The sequence below is a fragment of the Bactrocera dorsalis genome, chromosome 3 (genome assembly GCF_023373825.1).
Source record: "Bactrocera dorsalis isolate Fly_Bdor chromosome 3, ASM2337382v1, whole genome shotgun sequence".
NCBI classification, from domain to species: domain Eukaryota; kingdom Metazoa; phylum Arthropoda; class Insecta; order Diptera; family Tephritidae; genus Bactrocera; species Bactrocera dorsalis.
Window position 1 is genome coordinate 63,820,432 of NC_064305.1, and position 23,450 is coordinate 63,843,881.

At 36.3% G+C, this 23,450-nt stretch overlaps 5 protein-coding genes across 7 annotated transcripts; 4 read left to right on the forward strand and 1 right to left on the reverse strand.

Annotated features, from left to right (window-relative positions):
- The first annotated feature begins 911 nt into the window (after window positions 1-911).
- On the forward strand, window positions 912-3,663 carry LOC105228482 (uncharacterized). Its single transcript, XM_049450958.1, has 2 exons — window positions 912-1,404; window positions 3,521-3,663. The coding sequence occupies exons 1-2, from the start codon at window positions 1,058-1,060 to the stop codon at window positions 3,645-3,647; spliced, it is 474 nt and encodes a 157-aa protein (XP_049306915.1). The 5' UTR covers window positions 912-1,057; the 3' UTR covers window positions 3,648-3,663.
- Window positions 3,664-3,712: 49 nt separating this feature from the next.
- Window positions 3,713-6,675, forward strand: LOC105228478 (uncharacterized). Its single transcript, XM_011208329.4, has 2 exons — window positions 3,713-4,631; window positions 6,289-6,675. The coding sequence occupies exons 1-2, from the start codon at window positions 4,342-4,344 to the stop codon at window positions 6,434-6,436; spliced, it is 438 nt and encodes a 145-aa protein (XP_011206631.2). The 5' UTR covers window positions 3,713-4,341; the 3' UTR covers window positions 6,437-6,675.
- A 2,500-nt stretch (window positions 6,676-9,175) lies between these two features.
- Window positions 9,176-10,130, forward strand: LOC105228489 (uncharacterized). Of its 2 annotated transcripts, none has more exons than XM_011208349.4 (2): window positions 9,176-9,509; window positions 9,726-10,130. In XM_011208349.4, the coding sequence occupies exon 2, from the start codon at window positions 9,743-9,745 to the stop codon at window positions 9,947-9,949; it is 207 nt and encodes a 68-aa protein (XP_011206651.1). In that variant the 5' UTR covers window positions 9,176-9,509; window positions 9,726-9,742; the 3' UTR covers window positions 9,950-10,130. The 2 variants fall into 2 exon arrangements, with proteins under 2 accessions (XP_011206651.1, XP_049306927.1); XM_049450970.1 differs by having other exon boundaries at window positions 9,179-9,526.
- A 5,549-nt stretch (window positions 10,131-15,679) lies between these two features.
- On the forward strand, window positions 15,680-17,843 carry LOC125777071 (uncharacterized). Its single transcript, XM_049450959.1, has 2 exons — window positions 15,680-16,027; window positions 17,329-17,843. Exons 1-2 carry the CDS (start codon window positions 15,825-15,827, stop codon window positions 17,612-17,614), a joined length of 489 nt encoding a protein of 162 aa, XP_049306916.1. The 5' UTR covers window positions 15,680-15,824; the 3' UTR covers window positions 17,615-17,843.
- Window positions 17,844-20,195: 2,352 nt separating this feature from the next.
- On the reverse strand, window positions 20,196-21,814 carry LOC105228502 (uncharacterized). 2 transcript variants are annotated; one of them, XM_011208360.4, is made up of 2 exons: window positions 21,101-21,814; window positions 20,196-21,050 (listed from the first exon to the last, which is right to left on the reverse strand). In XM_011208360.4, exons 1-2 carry the CDS (start codon window positions 21,438-21,440, stop codon window positions 20,530-20,532), a joined length of 861 nt encoding a protein of 286 aa, XP_011206662.2. In that variant the 5' UTR covers window positions 21,441-21,814; the 3' UTR covers window positions 20,196-20,529. The 2 variants fall into 2 exon arrangements, with proteins under 2 accessions (XP_011206662.2, XP_011206670.2); XM_011208368.4 differs by having other exon boundaries at window positions 20,196-21,032; window positions 21,101-21,807.
- Window positions 21,815-23,450: the final 1,636 nt, after the last annotated feature.

Below are 23,450 nucleotides of genomic sequence, written 5' to 3' on the forward strand. Positions count from 1 at the left end.
AGGTAGCTGGTGAAACAATGGAACATTTTTTGTGCACTTGTCCTGCGCTGGTAAGGCAACGACTGAAACATTTAGAGCCCCACGGTTTAAGACACTTGAAAGCATATCGTTGGTGAGGACTGTTGTCTGTTGAAATTATCGTCAAGCGCAGGCATCCTAAAGCATTGCAACTCCTTATGAATCACGTAACAGTACTCCATCTGGTATCCTAATGGACGAAAACTGATCTACTCGTGGCTTATTAGCCTACAGACTAACCCAAGCTAACCTTTCAGAGTTTAGAAAGTGATCATTATGTGCAAGGTATGTGAACGAAGTGTTCACCTTACCTTTATCCTTCAAACATTTGTATATTATAAATATATTATATAAAAAAATTTTTCATTATGCAGTGTCATTTTTTATTGACTTAAACTAAAACCTAAACAAACAATTTGTTTACGACCATACGCACAGGATTATGTAACAGGTGGAGCGTGTAGCTAAATTTGTATTTTTGCTTTCAAGCATCTACAACAACACGCATACATACATGCATCATTTGCTAAGTATGCGTGATTTTCCGCACGTTTTTCCCACTTCAGCGGTTTGCAAGAAAGCGTGTGGGAAAACTAAAGACACAAAAAATGATAAATTACTCGCACTGAGCGGCGATGACATCACACTATGCCCCAATACAAAAATCTTGTTAAATGTTATTTTAATTGGAGCAAAGCGAGATCCCAGAGAGATGAGAATTTAGCTAACAACAGACGAGACTGTTTGGCGAAAATTGAAAAAAAAATAACAATTAGACATAGAAAGAGATTAGTGATCATTCTCTGCAGCAGCCACACTCTCGTCGCTCTCTTGTCGATCACTGAGCATTAAAAATTGCCCTAACTGTATTAACGCCTGCCGCCCACCAATGTACGGTCTCAGTGGCCAGCAGCCAGCAGTTCACTGTCACCATTTCAACGCGCAACAACATAACCGTTATAAAAACTATACATTTTCTAGAAATAAAAGTTTTGAGTTTATCGTAAAAATTTTGAAAAATAAACTTTCGAAAAGCAGCATGGCAGCCGCTGTTCCAGAAGCACCACAGCTGGTGAAGGTCAAGCTGATACCGGCTGAATCGTTGGAGGAACGTAAGCGTCACATTGTGGCCAATGTGGTGTTGGAGGGTCGCACCTCTGTAGTGCCGTACATAGATGATGCGGTCAGCCTCAGTAAAGTGGCACAAAAACAATTGCTCGACGCCACAGCAGTGCCGAAGCGCAGCCACAAGCGTTTGCGTTTCTATTCCGTGGGTCCGCGTACCTATCACACCAAATGTCCGCTGTGTCAGCAGTATGGCGATGCGGCTGTGATGCGAGCGGCGGGTTTAAAGGATGCCACCTGTTGTTTGTCGACGTTGTCGTGGTGAGTAAATATATTTTGTGTTATTTGTTTAATGCCAATGTTTATTTAGAAATTTTTGTTTCAAATTAAGTTTATCGTTTTAAATTTGTCTGATTGGACTTTTAATTTAAAAGATGTGTGTGATCAGTCCGTATAGAAAATCTATTAATTAAGTAAGCTTAAAAAATATATAATCAAGGATTAATAGTTGAAAATTTAAAAGCCTAGAATAAAAAAGTTTTGAATTTAGTAGATTACTAATGAAAACCCTGGAGAAAGCAGAACTAACGGCGCGGTTGTTATGGCCAATGATGTAGAAGATTGTACCCTCTATTCAGTTCTGCAGTTCGAATTTTTTTCTCATGGAGTAGATTGAAAAATCCCAAAATAGTGAGTCGCTTTGTCTGAAATTTCGTTTGGTATCGAACGACTCGGAGAGGTCCTTCCTGATCCAGAGGGAGCATTTGACATTCCTCAATGTCAGGGGTAATTCAGGCATTCCAGCAGCTTCTTTTCGTGTTGTCAAAAGCAGCCTTTAAATCGACGAAAAGGTGGTTTGCGTCGATCTTCTTTTCACTGGTCTGTTTCAAGATTTGGCGTATAATGAATATCGAATCAGTTTATTGATAGTGGGTTTTAATCTTTCAGAGCACTCTTAATTCCAATCGTCCGGCATGCTTTTGTCCGACCATATGCTAAGAAGAAGCTGATGCATACTCCTTATCAGTTCTTTGCCGCCGTAGTTGGAGAGCTTGGCGGAAATCCATTGGCTCCTGCCGCTTCGTTGCTATTCGAACTTTTTCATGGTCGGGTTTACTCCATCGACATCAATTGGGGAATCGCAATCGCTGTCTCCTGGCGTTATACTTTCACTCAGCATTCAGTAGGCTGGAGAAGTGTTCCCTCCATAATTTTGGTATGCTCTGGGCATCAGTCACTAGATCACTTCTAGGGGTTCTACAGGAGCATTCTCCGGTCTTGAAACCTTCTGTTAGTCGCCGCATATTTTAAAGCTTTTTGTATAAAATGGAAATGGTTACAAACAAATTATTCGAAGTATTTCGAACGTCACAACTTTTCCCCATCTTTCTGGTAAAGCTCGAATACCATTACGGTAAATTTGTTCATCCTGTGATGTTATCCATAAATCAAGGCATTTTTCGATTTCCTCTTGTTAGTGGAGCTGCTTGGGTATCATTTCCCATTTAAGCGTTTCCAGGTAGCGCTTAATGTGTTTGGCAACGTAAGGCCGAATGTAGTCAGGCAGCAGCCAGAATCACTTTTTCGTGCCTTTCCTGGTTTTTAGGTTATTTGAAACCCAAGTTCATCGTTTCTGAATTATTCAATTCGCACTAGAGGTAATACACTCATGCCAATGATTTTTTCAATCCTCGAAACACATATCATAAGTACTTTTCGGGATGGCTTTGCACTTTTTTTCAGCGAATATATATCGAATATCGAAAAAAACAATGAGCTTCACCCTGATTTTAGAGCGGCTTTGGGGTGCTTGTTTTCACGAGATATGTTAAGCTCTCTTCCCATTTCTTTAATACTTCTTTACGATTTTCAAGCACCAAGCACCTTAATTTTTTCAATATATTCATCAGTTGAAGTTATACGAGGTAGTTCCACAGTTTATGATATATCAATCTGAAGCTTTGAACCGTCTTTTTCTAACGACAAAGCTGACCGTTTGTCAACACGATTGATATCAGACTACGGTAGCATATAGTTCTCATACAAATCGAGAGATCAAAGTTATTGTTAGGAATCTTTCGTATGTGTGAATGGTATTATAGCTGTGGTGTCACCGAAGTTAAGGGTTTTTCTTGTTTTTTTCTTTATAAAGAAGAAATATTTTACTTGAAGACTGTAGCCTGACGACTGTAATTAATTTATTGCAAAATTATTTTTCTGTTTGGTTTAAAATATGTTTTAGTTGTATTACGCAGAATTTAATTAGTTTAATATTTTTTTTATTAAGAATTTAGGTGAGAAAGTATGTTTACTTTCTTTAAATAAAATATTTGTATAATTTATTGTTTTATTAAAAAAATAGTTATTTATTACTAAAAATATTATTCAAATATTTAAAATAAATCCTATAAAACATTTAATTTTTCTCCATTTGTAGCTTCTTTCCAATCTTCTGGCTCTGCTGCATTTGCACCTGGTGCGGCTGTAATCGCGAGTGGACCACGAAAGGCATTTACTGCAGTAAATGTGGCGGCAAATTAGGCATACAACAGAGGCCGAAATGAGTGCTAATAACAAAAATGAATAACAAAAACAAATAAAAATAAAATAAAGAAAAAACGAACAAGTGCACTCGGAACCGTGCAATATTAGCTAAATAACAAAGCCAATAACGAAAGTTACCAAATAAAGTAATAATAAAAATACTAATTTATAAAATAAGCAATCTCATCCAGAATCTAAGTTTAATTAATTCAAAGTGCAATAATAAATATGCATTTGTTTAAAGTGCGCGCTCTCGAAAATACCTTTTAAATCCAATAATTCAAAAATATATATTTTTTGAAACTTACACTTTAGTTTGTAAACACTAAAAATAATGCTCTATTGGCGTGAACCGTTCACGAACGACTCTCACAAGCTCTCGATCGACCAGATCTCTTTCCCACTCTGAGCAGCAGCTCTTTTAGGTGCTCTGAGAGCTAAACGTGGGTGGTGGAGTGAAAACTTTCGCTTTCTTCACTCAAATATGAGAATTATTTCAATTCGCTCTCACTCACCTGTTAACTCTCTCGCGCGATCTCTTGACTACTACCTAGCGTTCACTGTTGACCTCATCTGAGATATTTGTTAGCCGTTCGCCTTTAGTACGTTTCTTTTATTGCCGGACGTGTAATCATTGCGCTCGAATAAACAATTCTTTTTTCTATAATTTATACTAAGTAATACGTATAGTTAATTAAACATAGCGATTGAAACATGATGTCGGAATCCAACTCCACGCCAACTACACCCGCGATTGAAGCCAGCAACAACACACCTGCCGCGGCGGATAAAAATGCCAAGAAGCCCTTGTCTGAAAAGGAGCTGAAGGAGCAGCATATTTATAATAATTTCGCTACACCACTCATTGGCACCTACCTCAATTTGCCGCAGGAATCGGTAATGTTGAAGTGCCCTGCTTGCGGCATTGTTGAAATGACACAAGTCGAAAACGATATGAAATGGTGGGCGACGGAGATCAATCGCTTCGTCGGCTGTTTGTGGGTGTAAGTTTTATATTTATTCATTTATAAGATTTCGGTGTGTGAAATAGTGGTGAGATGGGAGAAATTTAAAAATTAAGTTTTATCGAAAAAGTTTTGAGAAAGTAATGGAATTTAGTAAATAGAATTGGTATAGAAACCACCAGGAATATTTTTGAATAACGAATTTGGAATTTGCTATTTGGTATGTAAATTGATTTTGTCGAGGAATTCTTCTGTCACCAATGGTTTCATGGTTCATGGTTCAAATCAGCAATATGTTGAAAAACTTCGCTTTGATGCGGATTGTGGCTAGGCGTTCATCCACCGGAGTGAATGCCAATACTTGGCGACGAAGTTTCTCTCCCACCACGAATCCCACACCGAATTTTTGCTCCTTTATATAGCCACTGTAGTAAATGCCATAAGGACCTACTCGTCTCAGTGCTTGTCCCGTCCATCGTATTTCGTAGACAGCAGGGATGTCAGCCTTTATTTTTACGAGGACATCAACCACCTTCCGAATTAATCGGACACTCCAGGTGCATGTCTTAAATCGTAATCCTTAATGCGACATAAAAACAGGGATCTCGCGTCCGAGACCGTTGTTTCCTTTTCATTGGGGGCGGGTCCCAAACCCATCGCACAACCCTTGGCAGGCATGGTTCATCTTCTCACTTTAGTTCACCTTCAAACGGATGTTCTTAGTATACCCGGAGGATACCTGGTCAAAGACCGGAAGTCGTGAGCTGCTTGAGTCATATGTAAAAGAATCGTTTCTGGCCACTTCTAAGTAAAAGGCACTCAGAGAACTTTCCTCACTTGCGTGAACTTCTACACATGACTCCATCCTTCTATGTTTTTAGGTATACATTTTAACACTCAAGTCCTTGTCTGGAAGTTTTTTTATTTGACAAGGGATCTTCACAAAATTTAGTATGGGTTATAGCCTATGTCAGAGTTGCAATTTCCGAAGAAATTGTTTAGAACAGGTCTCTTTACCATATAGCTGTTATATAAATTGAAAGATCGCAATCAAGTGCTTGTACGGCAAATATTAATATTTGACATGATGTCTTTAAATAATTGACACAAATTGTTATCTAAGACAAACTACAATATCCGAACATTTTGTTCAAATCGGACGTAGCTAGCTATCATTTCAACTGGTCGATCGTAATCAATATAACGATCTCTTTATATCCTTTTCGGCTTTAAGAAATCCATCTCTAATAATAATACTCTTGATGTATAGTATATAGAAAAAATAACTCCAATTATTTATGCATGCTTTGAATGCATACGTAGGTTGCCCTTTCAATTTCGGGATTAAGGAACAAAAGCACATTTTTATTTTCGAAAATTGCTTTATTGTTTTTCAAAATATTCTTCATTAAGATCTATACACTTTACATGCGTTTGAACCAAAGATCGAAATACTGTCGCTACTCTGATTGAGGTATCTCCAAAACTTGCCTTTTCAGTTGTCAAAAATGTTGACCTGAGTGATCCATCTGGTTGTCGAATCCCGAAATATTAAAGACAACCTATGTATGGCCTATATTAAATCAAGTGTTATATTCAAATTAATATTTTTAAATTTATGTTAGAAAAATCGCTACAAAGTTCTTTTTAAAACAATATATTCTACTGTGATTTTAACCCTACATTTTACTTCCAGTACATTTTGCTGCTGCTGCTGCATGGACTACTTTATACCATGTAAACAAACGGATCGCAATCATTATTGCAAGAATTGCGGTTGCTACTTTGGACGCGCTATGAAGCACTCAGCTATCAAACCGAAGAAGCTGGCTGCCAAGTCATGAGGTGTTGGCCACCCACACACACACTTCGTTGGAGAATACAATCTCGTACATATTACTTTACTGCCAAGGAGGCCGATTAACGAAAAACGCAAAACAAAAACAAAAAGTAATAAAAAGAATAATACAATTAGTAAATATATCTGCTTTCCACTTTTTGTCTTCACGAAAACGCTCGATAATGCAAAGAAAATAAACACATACACAGTTAAAGAAAAATATTTTTGTATATATATATGTATGCATACGAGTATAATTAAAAATATGTAGCATAAAACTGTAATTAAGCGCACATATTTACATATGTATGTATTTTGTTTGTAAAAAAATTATACTTTTAGTTCTTTTTTTATATTAAGCCTTGAAAAATAATTACATATATCCCAACGTATTTCTATAAAGCATGTGTAAATTAATACAAATAAAAATTTTGGTATTTTAAGCGAAATTTTCATGAACACGTTTTATTTAATTTTAATTTTTTCTTTCATCATTTCAATACAAATTTTAAATTCCCCAGAGAAAGGTGAACTAATTAGTGCTCACCATATGTGTGGTATGTATGTATAAAAGGTTGCATAGGCATATGCAATATGAATCTTGTGTTTTGTTTTTTTTGCTTGCTCAATTCCATTTTTACAGGATCATGGATTTTCGTAATCGTTTTCAGTGACTTGCGACACGGTCTTGTCTTTTTCTTGAAACGCGGCCAATTTAGGTAATTTCATCCTTCAAACGGTAAGATAACGGTATGTAAGAGCCGATAATAGTGGTTCTTCTGTTTCAAGGTACTAAATAAAAAAATATTTCATAGGTATTTCAAAATACAGACGCCATAACCTTGCCAGTAGATTGTTACGTTTTTCCACGCTTTAGTCCAAGTTCATGGTGCGCATACCCCTCGGATGACTGTCGTTTGAACTTCAGGGTGAAATGAAGATGAGCCATTTGTCATCAATTGCTGCACATCGACGCAAAAACTCGGCTTATTACGCTTGAGCATCTAAAAACACCTCTTCGAATCATCAGATTGTTGTTTTTTTTTTGGCCCCGTGGCACCCATTTTGCACAGAGCTTTCTCATATTCAAACATTCGTGAAAAATATGATATACACGTTCAGATGATATCTTTATAGAGCCTGCTATCTGGAACAACTTCACTTTAAAGTCATCCAAAATTTTTTCAAGTTTACTTTTGAACTTCAAGCGTCACACGAAGTTGCCATTAGCCAAAAGGCCTTTAAATGTATCTATCAAGCAGTTAGCACTTATTTTTCTGGAAGCAGCAAACTCAGTTGGAATCCATTCAATACGAGTACTTCTCTAGAAAAGCGCGTCTTCAAATCTTCGCCGATTGTTCTTGAGCTTTTTGCCTTCGATTTCGGAACGTTACAAGTAGCTATCTATCATATTTGATATCTTTGCCATATTGATTGATTCTTTCTGAAAAATCACGCTGATTGAATGAGTTAGAGATAGAATATCACATAGGCAAGCAAACTCAATTATCGCTGCTTATCACCGCGTTTCCCGATTTTTCCATTCAGTAACTTTTGTCAGAAATTTGACGATCAAGTCAGTGCACTTATTGGCATCATTGGAATATCAGAAAGATTAGTTAAAATCATTTTGAACCATTTTTCGACCTAAGAAAAGTGAAAGCACGATTGGTTCTAAAATCACTTAATTTTGTCGAAAAAGAACGTTCCTTTAACGTCTATGAAACAGTGCTTTCCTATTACCGGGATGTCATGATACGTATTATTACTGATGATGTGTCTGGGATCTATGCTTACGATCCGGAAAAAGACGATCCATAGGACGAATATCGTGGTAAAGGTGAGCAAAATCTAGTCAAATCAAGTCAAAAGTCAAGATTATATTGATCTCTTTCTTCGATTAATGAAGTGTGGGGCACTTCGAATTCATTCTGACAAGGAGTACTACATATTAGAGTGTTATGCAACACTTGCGCAAAGCTATTCGCAAAAACAGGCCATAATTATGGGCAACTCTTAGTTTTTGCATCACCGTCGCTTACTGCATTGATTCCTCTTGAGTTTTTCGCCAAATTTTCATCCAATATCGTGCCGCAACTACCGTATTCGCCTGATTTGCCTCTGTGTCACTTCTGGCTATTCAGCAAAGTCAAATGACCACTCCGGGTACTTAAGTGAAGACTATGAATCGCTACGCGCATTGAAGGCTATTCCGTAAATTGATTTTAACAACACTTTTGAGAGTTGGTAAAAATGTTGGCACTAGTGCTTTGGGACCCAGGGGGATTACTTTGGGGGACGACATAGATTTTTACGAATAAATTAGGAATATAAAAATTATGAACAAAGCCTTACTATTTTTGGCTCATAGTAGTATATATGTATTAATAAAATAAAAATAATGTGTTTTTGTTTCTTAAGTGTTTTGTTGGTATCGTGCTTTAAATATAATTCTGACCTTAGCAAAATAAAAAAAATCTTTCACAAAATTTCAATTTTTCATTTTTTTGTAAAAGTAATAAGTAAGGTAAGTAATTTTCTATATTCTCGCTTTTCATTTTGCCATTTATATTTTTCACTGAAAGCCTCTTCCAATTGTATTTTAATTTTCCCTTCTTTGTTGGCATAAAAATAGCAACATAAATTTAAGCGAATTGTGAATGTACAGCGTTCAGTGGTGGCGTGTGGTTCGCTGCTCGAGAACGTTTATTTCATGCCGTCGGACGCTTTTGACATTGAGGCGTTGGCGGTTGTTCGCGGATTGCTCATCAGTGCTCGCCAATATTGTTTTGCGGCAATGCAGGCACACTTTTTCAATTGATGTATTGAGGCCTGAGGCATATTTGTGTATACAGTATGTGTGTATCGAAGTGACTGACAGCGGAGAAAACCAGCGACGGTCAACAAGAGTGACCAAACATTCGAGTAGCTGTGGAATGCCAACGAATACAAGTGGTTGCGGCTGCTCGTTGGTGCTCAGCGGCAAGCTCGCGGCTCTGGTTGGGTTTAGTATAGAACAAAGTGTGCTCACAGTCGCAAGTATTTATATACAATCGTGTTTTTTCGCCACTGTTTCGGTTGTAGAATATATCGGGTTTGTTTTATTATAATTTTTTTTAATTCGTAAACTATTATTTTTATTTATGTAATATTTTAATTTTTTTAATATATTTTTTATAATTTCATTATTTTTTATTATAATATTTTTTTTTTTATTTTATTTTTTTTCAATTTTATTTATTATTTATTTTTTTTTAACTTCTTCACGCTTTAACAACTTTTTCTCACCTCAGTTTGACGCTATCCAATTATGGTTCAGCCACAACAAAAGCTGCCCATCGTTCCGCAGCCAACTTACTTTGCTGTAGGCCCCCAGCCGCATGAGGTCACCTGTCCCTATTGTAAGGCGACGGCTAAGACCGTGATGCAGCGTCCAATACTGCGCTGCTTCAGTCGACGTCATTACTGTTCCGAGTGCGGTGAATATTTGGGCACATATCGGCGGCCACAACTTTGAGTTGATTTCTTGCCACCAATTGGATTGTAAACAACTAAGCTATATATTTATGTTATATGTGTAACTTTTTATATTATATTTATATATGTTCTTGCATACTTTTAAGTTTTTCTCGATATTTAACACAATTTTCTGACTATACATTCTAAATCATAATGAATAAATGTAAACAAAAATCGCATTTCGAGAATGTTTTTGAAATTTTAGTCATATTTGCTTGTGTGCGAATATTTTGTGCTATTTTTCATTTCGTTTTATTCTTGAATTTCCCCTTGTTTTTGAATAAAATATACATACTAAATGCATATTATGTATCGGTTTTATGAAATGTTAGCTGATTGTTAGATATATTTCAAAATTGCCGATAAAGTGAAATTTTTAGCGTTCACTGTCACAATGAAAACTCAACTGTGTCTGCGTGTATGTAAATGAAATGACTTTGTTGCTTTCATTAAGGGATTTATTTTTAATTTTTTTCAGATATTTTGAATCAGTAAGTTACTTGGATTCTTAAGTATTTAAATTTTAATTTAATGAGCTATAATATGTACATAAATATTTTTTCCTTCCTTTTAAAAAGTAAACAAGAAAAAACGTTAACTGCGGCTGCACCAAAGCTACTGGTATAATAGGGTATTATATTTTTTCGGTCAGTTTGAATGATAGCTATAATCTATGCGGGTCCGATCTAAAAAAATTTACTTACATATTGTAGGGATGCTTTCTGCCAAATTTCGTGTAGATATCTCGACAGATAAAATAGTTTGCCATACAAAAACTTGAGTTTGATCGGTCAGTTATAGCAGCTTCTTGGTAATAAAATGTCCGGTGCAAATTTTTATATACATTTCTCAATAACTGAAGGACTAGCATATACAGGGTCCTCGAAGTGTAACCAATTAAAAAAGCCATAAATTCGGTTTGGAAAATTATTTTTATTTATTTTAAAGTACAAAATGTGTGAAAATAATCATAAATTCAGGACCAATTCACTTTTGCTCGATATGACCACCTTTTGCCTTAACTATGGCCTTGAGACGGTCAAAAAACGAATCGCAAGTTGCCCGAATGTGACTTGCCGGTATTTTGGCCCACTCACGGACAATGGCTTTCTTCAGCATCTCGAGACTGGTGTATTTTTTACTTCGGACCTTGTTCTCCAAAATGGCCCAGAGAGAATAATCCATTGGATTCGCATCTGGTGAATTCGAGAGCCATTGTGTAGTCGTAATGAAGTTCGGAACGTTGTTTTTCAGCCATTCTTGGTTCACTCGCGCTTTGTGAGATGGTGCTGAGTCTTGTTGAAACGTCCATGGTTTGCGACCGAAATGTTTGTTTGCCCACGGCTTCAAAGCAGCCTCCAAAACACTTTGCCGATAATGTGTGGACGCCAGTATCTGTTGCGGCTTTTGAACGAAAATATCATTGAGGGGGATATCCATTTTAAATTCAGAGAAAATCCCCTCCTTATAATAGTATCTCTGTGTATTAAAAATAGGTTGAATCGGGTCAATACTTCCCTGGGTCCCCATATACCTAATAAAACACATACAAGAATTTTATACTGCATATTTGTGCCTAAAAACTTGCCTTAGCCCCTATATACTTATCTAATATCAGAATTTCTGAACTTTTAGCTGACTTTACTCCATATGATTGGTGATTGCATGTGATGTACCTTAATGAAAGCCAGGGAAATTTTTTTTAGTACGTGGCATGTTAATAGTAGGTTTTACTCATAAAAATAGATAAAATAGGATCAATACTACCCCCAATTCGGCAAGTAGCAAGTTGCAAGAGTATGAAATGTTCGGTTACACCGGAACTTAGCCATTCCTTACTTGTTTTTTCTTCTATTTTAGCACCTACTGTAAACAGATCATCAAAATCAGTTGAATGACATATAATTATTTACGCTCTTACAGTAATATTTTCTGCATTATGGTTGCTCAATCTCGGATCTTCATACATATATGGAGGCAGATTGAGTACTTTTAATTCGTCCAGTTCCCTATTAGTTAATATAAAAATTAATATTCTCATCTGCACAATTGGAAAATAGTTATTCTCTCATATAAATTCTCGCATGACTATTACCAAATACAGAAACAATAAATTCTTTTGTTTTTACTATTTTTATATAAAGATACTCACAGTCGCCTACGAAAAATGACAAATGTGGCTGATGTCACCTACAAATTGAAGTGATATTTTGCACGTTAAGCGTCTGAAGAACATCACTTAATTAGTCGTGATCTTCAAGAAAGTAAATATGCAAGCCAGTATGTGTATATACATATGTATAAATGCTTATAAATACGTAAGGGTATCTATGTCACTGTATACAATGCTCTGAGTTAAATTTAAAAGTTTTATGGAGAGTAGATAGTATACTTATATGATCAAAATCATACTAGTTTAGGTGATTTGAATAGTAATTTGTTATATACAGAGATCTCTATAACAAATCTTGTATTAATATGTTTTAAACTAAGATGTGCGAGTATATGTAAAATGTCTTCCAACAAAAGCGACGTTAAAAATAGGACACTCAAATTTAGTTTAGTTTGTTTTTTGTTATGCAGATAATTGTATGCCTTTTATGATTTGAATAAAATGTCAGCCAAATGATCATCGCGAACCGATGGCATATTTCCTCCCATTTACGCCTATTTTCGATGACCCGGAGCAGGTTTTCGATTAGAATTTCACCTTTAGTGCGCTGGAAGTTGCTTTTGACCTCCTCGAGGGTTGCTGGTTGATTAGCGTAAATCTTTGATTTAACAAACCCCTAGTGAAAATAATCTAAAGGTGTTAAATCGCATCACCTTGGCGGCCGTTTGACTCTGCAATTTCCCAAAATCAACGAGTCACCAAACTTTCCATGCAATGTGTCCAAATTTAGACGTGAAATAAATTTCTATCTATCTGATTAATCTGGTTAATCTATTAGATTTACTTCTGACTTACCATTTCTTGTAGTGATCTTGATTGATAGCTACGCTATTATCCTTCCAGTCTTTTTCATCATATATATGTATTCTTTTAACTGAAATGAGTCAAAAATTGTCCAGCCACTCACATTTAGCCCTTACCTATAATATTTTATGATTAACACGTGCCCTTGAAAAGAGCATACGATCTAGAAAAACATTTTCCAAAATACGTTTGTATGTATCTATGTATCATAAAATGCTTAACAAGTTGGAAATTCAGAATTCCACACGAACAGGTCGTTACTAAATGAAAATATACAAACACAACAACTATTTTGAATGCCACGAGGAAATTAAAGACAATTATTTTCGCATAAATATGTCGGCACATATGTAAATCGACATAAATACGCACGCACAATGTAGAGTAATTCCATTAACGCACAAGCGGGTGAGGTCATATAGATCAGTTTGGCAGGGAAAAAATTAATAATTCGATTGAATTTTTTCGAATAAAACACAGACCAAGTGTCTAAGCAATCATCAGACGCACAGTCAGACATTAGAATGCCGGGCCTAATGTCTGGCAATTAACAAATATTTATCTATAATTGAATCAAATGTCTGCCGAAACATGTTCGTGTATATATATACATATATTATATATATATGTATATGTAAGCAAGTATTTGGGTAATGTTTAGACACTTGAAGATAGCCAAATTTGCATATAAAACTTAATTGGCATGAAATAATTTCGAAATTGGATTTTTGAAATCCTCCAATTTTTTTAAAAGCATTAGCTGTCAGCTTTAATTGAACGTAGAATATAAAATTTTGTTTGTTTTTAGAAAAGCGTGATGTTTTTCGAAAAAAAAGCGCCGGGAAGTCTAAAAATGAGTCGATTGTACTCATTTTCAAGATCACTTGCCTAAATTGGCATTCCATTAATTGCCTAAAAATCACTCTTTATTATGTTTTTATTAATTGAAAAGTCTTCGGCATGACACTAGAGAGAATTAAATCCATATGCTTTTTAGTTATTCCTAAGCTTCAAAAGGCTTGTGTATAAATTGGACAGCTGTCAGATAATTACCTTGTGAATTATGTTATAACATTTTGACTGAAGGGACTTTTGTTTTTGAGACAAAAAAATTAATAAAAAGGAATTTTGCCAAAATAATGTGTTTTACCGTGGTAGGTCCGAGATTTCTTGGACATTCTTCTTTTTTACTGGCGTGACGCAAATGCTGTTATAGTCGTGTTAACCACAGCGCGCCAGTCGTTCTTCCTTTTCGCTGTTTGTCGTCAATTGAAGATTCCAGTGAGTCAGGTCCTTCTCCATTTGGTTTTTCCAATGGAGTAGAGGTCTTCCTTTTCCTCTGCTTTCCCGTACTGCCTCGAATACTCTCAGAGCTAGAGTATTTTCATCTTTCTGGAGAACATGACCTAGCCAACGTAGCCGCGGTCTCTTCATTCGCTAAACTATGTATGTCAATATCGTCGGACTTGTAAATCTCATATATCTCATCATTTCATCGACTGCGATCTTCCGCAGAATTTTTCTCTCGAAAACTCGTAAAGCTGACTCATCAGATGTGGTCATCATCCATGCCTCTGCATCAAATAGCAGGGCGGGAATGATGAGTGACTTATATCGAAAGAGTACTTTACTTCCTAATTGCCTACTCAGTCCGAAGTAGTATCTGTTGGTACGAGTTGTTCTGCGTTGGATTTCGAGGCTGACATTATTGTTGGTGTTAATGATGGTTTCATGATAGAAGAAAATATCTACAACTTCGAAGTTATGACTGCTAACAGTGACGTGGGAGCGAGTGCGACAACTCTTTGTTTGATGAGAAGAAATTCTTGGATATTAGGTATGTAAAATAAAAGTCACGACCATCATTTCGAAGATTAGGGAAGATCATGGTGAAGAAAGAACATTCTAAATAGTTAAGTACACTGCAGTGGTCTACGTCATTTGAATTATATTAGGATCCATATCTGGCCGTAGGTTTTCAAAACATATGTATATGTATAATAAAATGTAAAGAAATATCGCCCTGTTAAACCAAATGCCAGCTTATGGGTATGTGCCAGTCTTAAAATATTACGTGTCGTTAACTTCACCTAATATGAAGATCACCGATCTATTAATAAAAGACCTTTCCCGCTTGTTTTTTATTAGAATATTTTGCCCTACATTATATTTATCTGAATATTAGTTAAAAAATTGAATGCTAAAAGACATTCTGAGGCATATGTAAGTTAATTTTAGTAGATCTAACGATCACTGATGAAAATACATTTCTTATTAATTCATAAACTAATATAATTATACTTAAAATATAGTACTTGCTGTATGAAAAAATGGCGAGATACTGCAGCGGAGATGGAAAATTTATCGATATGAGTATATTTGTGATAAAGAAAATTTTCTATGGATCAAAATAAAACGCAAAAATCTCACTATGCAAATCACGGATCTGTGAGTTTACTACAAAACAATAATATTAAAATTCACCCATAAGTAATTGCATGAATTAGTATTCTTGCTAAAGTTTTTCGGAGAAAAGTGAGTAAACGAGAGTGCACAATTAAGTACGCAAACCAAATGAAAATCAGCATTCCCTGCTAATAACCAGAGAGTCAAAGAGCAGGTGAAAAACAAATTCATTAAAAGAGAGAGACATAGCTGACATTTCTTTTGAGCGAAATCGCGAGAGTATTGTTTATGTGGGTGCGATCAGCACAACATTTGCTATAAGCAACCTTATATTTCCAATTTAGTGTAAGTTAAGCGCTGGTGAGATACAAACCGCAACTGCCAAGAATTAAAATAATTCTTTAGTTATTTAAGTGGCGACCAAAGTGATCAGGAAGCGTTATTTGTTTATAATTTTATCTAAATATACATAAAGTAAGCACAACACAATATGACTGTTGACGAAAAGGAATGTGTTAAAGTGATTATCAAAGAAGAGCCCATAATCAAGGCAATCGAACTAAAGGATATCGGTTTCCTCGAACAGCAACCGGTGATAGTGAATTGTCCCGCCTGCGAAGCTGAAGCGTTAAGTATCGTGCGTTTGGAGGCCGTTACTTGTCTGCAACGATTTCTCAGCGCTACGAAGTTGTGGTAAATAGTTTGCTTTAATGATATTAAAATATTTTAGTTCTCTTTTAATAATAAGTTTGTGATTTTTTTTTCAATTTTTCGATAAGAATAAAATAAAAAATATGTAGATCGTCACCTCAAATGCAAAATAACGTAACATCACTTTCCATAAGTTTACAGGTGAAGGAAAAACGATACAATAGAAACCACTCATACAAGATGCGTTCCAAAGTAACCAGGTCTTTTGAAAAAAAAAGAACAAATGGTTTCTTCGGCAAAAATCAGTTTATTTTATTCAAAATAGTCTCCTTCTACTTCCATACAGCTTTTAGCACAGTCCAAAAGCATGTCGAACGAGTGTTTTAGCTCGTTGGCTGGTATGGCCGCCAGTATGCCGGTGCAAGCCTTTTGAATGGCCTCTACGTCTGCATAACGCTTTCCTTTCATGGGCAAATGCATTTTTCCGAAAAGGAAGAAGTCGCACGGTGCCATATCAGGTGAATACGGGGAGTGGTTAATGGTTAAAATGTGATTTTTGGTCAAATAATCGGTCACAAGCGTCGATCGATGAGAGCAATTTTTGGTCGTCAGTCAATTTGTGCGGAACAAACCGTGCACACACCTTTCGTAAGGCCAAATGTTCGGTCAAAATAAGATAAGTCGATATTTTGGAGATGCTCAATTCCATTTCCATAAATTTCAATGATGATTTCGGCTGATTTTTGATGAATTTACGCACAGTTTCGATGGAATTTTTGGTGATCACGGATTTTGATTGGCCCACAGGTAGATCGCCATTTATGTTATGAAAACATTGAAACCACTCATGCAGTCTGCTACGTGATAGGCAATCATCGTCATAAACTTGCTTCATTAATTAAAACATTTCGGTAAAAGTTTTACCAATCTTAAAACAAAATTGAATGTTGGCTCTTTGTTCGAAGCTCATACTGACCCTTAAAATCGATAAAGAAAACAGATTACAACGCACCAGTCGACATATAGATGGCGCCACCAGGAGGCGTTAGGTTCAAAAAGTCCTGTTTACTTTGGAATACACCTTGTATTAAAAAAAATTAGGTTTGGTTATAAAATGGTTATATATTGGTTATATCTGACTGTGGCCGCTAAAAATTTTCTGCTACATAAATGTAGTATGATGTACTGAATGGTGAGTAATAAAAAACTCAATTTCGATTCTTTTGATGATATATTTAATTGTACTTTAGGTGACTGTATATTAAAAAGCTTTGAAATCAATAATTGTTCATAAATATTATTGTACAAATCAAAAGAATCTTATTATCCACATTTATTTCTAGTAAAAACTGGCAACGCCGCACCGACATAAATCATTATTGCAGCAAATGTGGCTGCTACATTGGCCGTTTTGTGCCGATCAATTGCAGCGAACGTTGCTTGTCGCGCAGCGCACGGAAAATGGCGGCCAACGACAGCATGTCATTGAAGACGCCACCGAAGGATTGTGCGGCGCAAGTGCAAAAGAAGCGTGAAAAAGTGAAAGCGAAGCGTGCGGCAGCAAAAGCAGAGAAAGAAGCGGCTAAAATACAGGGGGCAACAGTGGTGGAGCAAGCGGAAGCGAAGTGATATTCAAAACAGGGAATTGCTACTGGAGCTGGTTGAGCGATAGTGTGGGAAAGGAGAACAGAGGAAGAATTAAATCCATTTCCATAATGAATATTTTTTACTAAAGTTATTGAGTTAAAAAAAGTAGTAGAGAATAATAACGATAGCAATGAAAAGTCTTAATTACCTTTACATTTTTCATGCAAAAAGTTTGTGAAAGAGAAGTACTGTTTTACAAAAAGGCAGAACTGTTAATTACATTTTCAGATATTTTAATTTAAATATTTTTTATCGCCTTCAAAATAAACTCCTGAGCCAATAAAGAAATCCAAAGTTTAATCTAATTTTCAAATTTGAAGGCTCTATATTCAGGGAATTTTGTTTTGTTTTTGCGTTTTGACTCCTATTTGGTTTCGACATTACACTCATTATTTTTAATTTAAATTTCGCTCTAAAACCCAATCGTAGAAATGGTTTTTTACTAGGATCGTATGACTGATGTCACTGTCACTGTACTAAAAGTTAGACCAAACTAATCATTAGTGTTAAGCATACGCTTGTCTTTACGAAGTACATAAAGTTCATTCGGCGATTTTTACGATGAGTCAAATTATTCAACAAAGAAGTTTCATAAATTTTGTGTAAGGAATCAAAATTCTGGTGTCGAAATGTTCAAAACGTTGGAAAAGGTCTTTCGGTATATGTTAGTTATATGATAATTGCTTAATGCGAGCAAGTTTTTTTGATTCGTACAAATTATTCAAAGAGAGTCGAGAATGCGTTGACGACGAATAACGGCCAGTACGGCCATCAAAATCAACTGATGATCAACTCGTCAATATAAAAAAGGAATTGGTGCTTGAAAATAGACGATTAATAGTCAAAGATACAGGGTAGGCCATTTAAAGTTGACCCATCTGGCAACGCTGTAACTTTTAACAGCGCTGACAAATCGGCTAATGTCATACCGCGTTAGAAGCGTCATTCGAAGACAATTTATACCATGGAACAGTACACTCCAAAAGAACGCGCTGAAATTGTTCAGCTTTATATTCAAAATAACTTTTCAATTGTGTTAACTCAACGTGCGTTTCGCAAAAAAAATAAAGTGAAAAGTGCTCCAGTTAAGAACACAATTAAGTCTTTATACGCAAAATTTGTGAACATCTCAGTAATGCCAGTCATGCATCCAGACAACGCACAAGACGTTCTGATGAAAATATCGAAGCTGTACGAGCCAGTATTGAGGAGACTCCATCGACATCGAGTTATCGCCGCTCTCAGGAATTAGACATCTCTCGCACCACTCTCCGACGCATAATTCATGACATGGATAACTTCTGGTTTCAACAGGACGGGGCTACATGCCATACAGCTCGACCAACAATCAATTTATTGCGACCATTTTTCCCCGGGCGATTGATATCGAAAAATGGTGATGTTGACTGGCCAGCGAGATCACCAGATTTGACGCCACCAGACTTTTATTTGTGGGGTTATTTGAAATCCAAGGTATACGCTAATAAGCCAAAGACCTTAGCTCAACTGAAAGCCAACATTCGACGTGAAACAGCCGCCATATCATCCGAAACATTGGCCAAAGTCATGGAAAATGTCGAAAAAAGAGTGCATTTAGCTGTCAAAGCTAAAGGTGCCCATTTACGCGATCTAATTTTTAAATATTAGCTGAAACAAATCCCCTTGGACCAAAATCAATGATTTTTGAAATGAACAAAAAACATTGTTTTTCTTTTGTTCTTTTTTTTTAGAAACAAATGGGTCAACTTTAAATGGCCTACCCTGTATTACTGACAATGATTAGTGAAAACATTTTTGAAAGATCTTTTGGATCTAAAGTGAAAGCACGATCGGTTCAAAAATCACTAAAATTTTTTCAAGCGTCAGCATAACGTGGGTGAAACAATGCTTTCCGACGGCGAATATTTTTGATCAAGGTTACATTGAGAGCATTCTTCGGTTATCGAGGTGTGCATCCCCACTTTTTTCCGACCGGCCCAACTGTCAATAAGAAATACTACTTGCGTGTAAAGCATAGTTTGAGCAAATATACATATTCGTAAAAAGAGGCCGTAATTAAGGGCCTAGAACTCTTGGTTTTTGCACCACATAATGCACTGTCGTATATTGCATTGATTCTTCATGAGTTTTTTCGCCAAATTTTTAACCATATCGTTCCGCAACCACCGTATTCGCCTGATTAAGCTCTGTGTGATTTCTGGCTATTTAGCAAACTGAAACCACCGCTCCGTGGAAACCGCCTAATTAAAGTATCCGTCGGTTTTTAATAATACCAGGGATTAAGATTTAGCCGGAGCTCTCTTGGCTGGGTTGAACCAAATCTTTGATATTGCTTGTATTTTATATATACAAGCCTCTTAATTTTGGCCAAGCACATTCGGCTCGAAGGACCGAACGTTTGGTTTGTAAGACCAAATGATGGCGAAATATACAATTTTATCTTACCTTTTTTGGGGAACTAAAGTTGATTAACTAAATGAAGCCTTTTGAACTTAGACTTTATCATTATCAGTTCAGATTATTATAAACTAAAACTAGTCATGCCGTAAAAATCTTCTATATAAAATTTTTGAGTAATAATATAAGTTATTTCTTTATTCAAAAGCCAATCGTGATTAACAAAAACAGTATATATGTAGACCTACCACACCATTATAACCCGGATATGTATAGGGCAAAGTTTCAAATTTATAAAAAAAAAGCTTCAAAAGCTTTAAAGCTACAAAACTTTCGATAGGGTTCGTGTACTGATACTATCCAAAATAAACCGAATACATATTCTCAGTCAAAGTGATTGTGTACGAAAAAGCTCAAAGCACATACAAAAGCTCGCGTACAAAATATAACAAAATAAAAAAATATTTCATACAGAATTTATGATAAGCAAATGTTGGCCATTAACACAGGCAACCTTGCCGCTCTTTTTCATCACCCCCCGACGTACGCAAATCTGACTCCTTTATGACTGTCTCCTCTGTTTGACAATACTCACGATTCGGCTTCACACAATTGTTGGAGCGATCATACAAACCTAGGAAGGTCTTGCAATTCGAACAATGCAGATACTCCTTATTATCGTTGGGCAGCAAAAAGGGTAAAAAGCAGAATGGCCAACAGCCGAGTATGCAGGCGGCGCAGCAGGAATTGTTCGAGCTGCGTTCGGTTTGAGTGCGTATGAGCGGGCGGCGATTGGCACCGCATTTGGGACAATAGATGGTACCGTTGGCCGGGCGCCATTTCTCAATCGAAGTGCGATAGAGGCTGCGACTGGGCTTCTCGTTGTATGTTGGCGAAGAGGGCGTATGCACCGTGTAGCGACGTGTATAGGCATGGCTCGTGGCATTACTCTGATCGGCGCGCACATCACAATCGGATATATCACGTTTGACTGTATTATCAACTGGCATTTTAAAGAGACCTTTAGTTAAATTCATGACTACTGCTGACAACGAATGCTATGATACTTACCGCGTTGCGAGCGTATGCGCATGCGCTCACGCGATGATGTGGAACGTGGCTTGAAGTCGTCATATTCATCCGAGCCTTTGGCGGCTCCGCGTTCAAACATGGTAGGTGCCTTATCGTCGAGCGTCTCGTGCGGCACGACGATGTTGCCAGCTGCTTCGCGCATCGACTTTTGACCGTTACGTGGCATATCGTTTTTACCGTTTTCAATGATTTCTATTTCGGGATGATCGGTGCGTATGTGTTCGAGCAACGCGTTCGTGTCGTAGCGTGAACACTCGAGAATTTTGTTGCATTTCAAACAACGCACATAATGCGTCTTAACCGGTTCGGGTGAGTCCATCGTACATTTTTAATGCTTATTTTACATTTGTTAGGTTTCTCACACAAATAACAAGAGGCAGACACTAATTTTCAAGAAGGATGCGAAATTTAGTCACACAATTCAGGTTGCAGAGCTGATTGTTATAGTTTTAGATTTTGTATTTCATAAATTTATTTTCGATAATTTTTGGCACCGAAATTATTTTGAGACGATTTTATTAGCTTTTGGTTTGCAACTAAATCTAAGTGCTTTTAGTTAGCCTCAACAATTTTTTAGAATATAAAGTGGGATTAGCTGGGCTTCAGGGAATTTTTCCGGCAGAAAAGTTAAGAAAATGAAATATTGAAACTATTTTGTAGTAAAATTTTTTATAATTGCTTATTGTCACATTGGTTTACAGTTGTAATTTTGACAAGTCTCCACAAATATTATAGAGTTTACTTTGGTGTTATTTGGCTGGTATTAAAAACAATTCTACGTAAACGTTACTACGCACATGCTACCATTTTCAAAGTTATTAACGGTAAAAAAGTTGTAGTGGTTCGTTCACGATTATTTTATCTCATCGATTAACAAAAATTGACCGTCTGCTTGGCATTGTTTATGGCGGCATCAGAGCGTCTAATTTCATTCGAAATGAGGTAGGAAAAGCCATTATCATCAATAGCGGAAGTTATAGCACTACTTTTTTCCCTGGAATTCCATAAAATCGATCTATATTTCTAACAAGACGGTGTTCCACGTCTTTCTGGTCTAAACAGGGACACATTGCCTGCAAAGTTTGGCGACCGTTAATTGCACGTAAAAGCCCAGCCTAATGACTGGGACGCTTTATAATTATAAAGCGTTTTAAATTCTCTAAGCTATATTCTCTAGAGGCGTGATAAATCAAAGGTTTACGTCAGTCAACCAGCAACGCACAAGGAGCTCGAAAACAACACTCAGCGCACTACTTCCGAAATTGCATCGTGGGACATCGAAAATTGGCGTAAACTCTGGTTGACATCTTGTTCAAATGATAAGAGGCATAAAATTATTTGTTTGCATAACAAAAAAGACAGAACACATTTTGACCAAATTTGGTTACGATATACATACATATGTATATAACATATTATATTGAGAATTTGAAAATACAGCAGTTTCTTTGTTTGTTAAGGAAATGTGAAGCCCAATCGATACACTGATATATCATCATTCAAGTGGACTCCATCCCTTCTTTTACAATTTTCGAGTACTTTTTCACCCTGCTATTTCTCTAAGTCACCCTCAAACTGTCAGAATATTGAAATATACACTCGTCTTAATATATTGAATTTACATCTCTTAATCTTACGGGCTCGAGTTTCCCGAAGGATCGATTTTTTTCTCTAATCTGACGAACTCCCCCCAACGCACCACAATATTAAGGGCTCATATTTGGTGGTGGTACATAAATAGGTGCAATGTTTCTCCGCATAAAATTTTCTGACACGCTTTAGTAACTTCGAAATGACGCTTAGGCTCCCCTACTATATTGGAAATGAATTACTTTAGTGTTCAGGAAAGACAGGGAATAAAGTAGATGCTCAAATCAGAGAACAATTTTGGAACATTTGTTATTTAAAAAGTATTCAGAGAAATATATTGCCTTATAAACTGAATATTTTTTTAAAAATTTCAAATTAATTCTTTCTTTTGCCCCGACAGCCTACTGAATGGAATGATCTTGGAAAAAGCTCGGTTAGAACTGCACGATGTATGTACTTAAATTATTATTATTTTTTTAGTTTAAGTACAACTGCGAAATTGTATATGTATATTCTCAGAAAATGCTGTAGTTATTTTCTTACGTAACATGGCCATCGATGCTGCATATTGAATAACTCTTACTTAAACGAATGACCATGACCTTTCGCCGAACGAGTTGAGTTCCCAGAATTCCAGCACAGGAAACTACGCGTAATAATCAGCAAACATAATTATTTCTGTCTTCTTTGTGTACTATATATATTGATAAACAAATAAAGAAAGGCTTAGTTCGGGGTT

What these genes read in the sequence shown, in the direction of transcription:
- LOC105228489 (XM_011208349.4), top strand. Translation starts at nt 9,743, where the DNA reads ATGGTTCAGCCACAACAAAAGCTGCCCATCGTTCCGCAGCCAACTTAC.
- LOC105228478 (XM_011208329.4), top strand. Translation starts at nt 4,342, where the DNA reads ATGATGTCGGAATCCAACTCCACGCCAACTACACCCGCGATTGAAGCC. An exon ending in TTCGTCGGCTGTTTGTGGGT is followed by an intron (nt 4,632 to 6,288) that starts GTAAGTTTTATA and finishes TTTTACTTCCAG; the next exon opens with TACATTTTGCTGCTGCTGCT.
- LOC105228482 (XM_049450958.1), top strand. Translation starts at nt 1,058, where the DNA reads ATGGCAGCCGCTGTTCCAGAAGCACCACAGCTGGTGAAGGTCAAGCTG. An exon ending in TGTTTGTCGACGTTGTCGTG is followed by an intron (nt 1,405 to 3,520) that starts GTGAGTAAATAT and finishes CTCCATTTGTAG; the next exon opens with CTTCTTTCCAATCTTCTGGC.
- LOC105228502 (XM_011208360.4), bottom strand. Translation starts at nt 21,440, where the DNA reads ATGGACTCACCCGAACCGGTTAAGACGCATTATGTGCGTTGTTTGAAA. An exon ending in GCGCATACGCTCGCAACGCG is followed by an intron (nt 21,051 to 21,100) that starts GTAAGTATCATA and finishes ATTTAACTAAAG; the next exon opens with GTCTCTTTAAAATGCCAGTT.
- LOC125777071 (XM_049450959.1), top strand. Translation starts at nt 15,825, where the DNA reads ATGACTGTTGACGAAAAGGAATGTGTTAAAGTGATTATCAAAGAAGAG. An exon ending in CTCAGCGCTACGAAGTTGTG is followed by an intron (nt 16,028 to 17,328) that starts GTAAATAGTTTG and finishes ATTTATTTCTAG; the next exon opens with TAAAAACTGGCAACGCCGCA.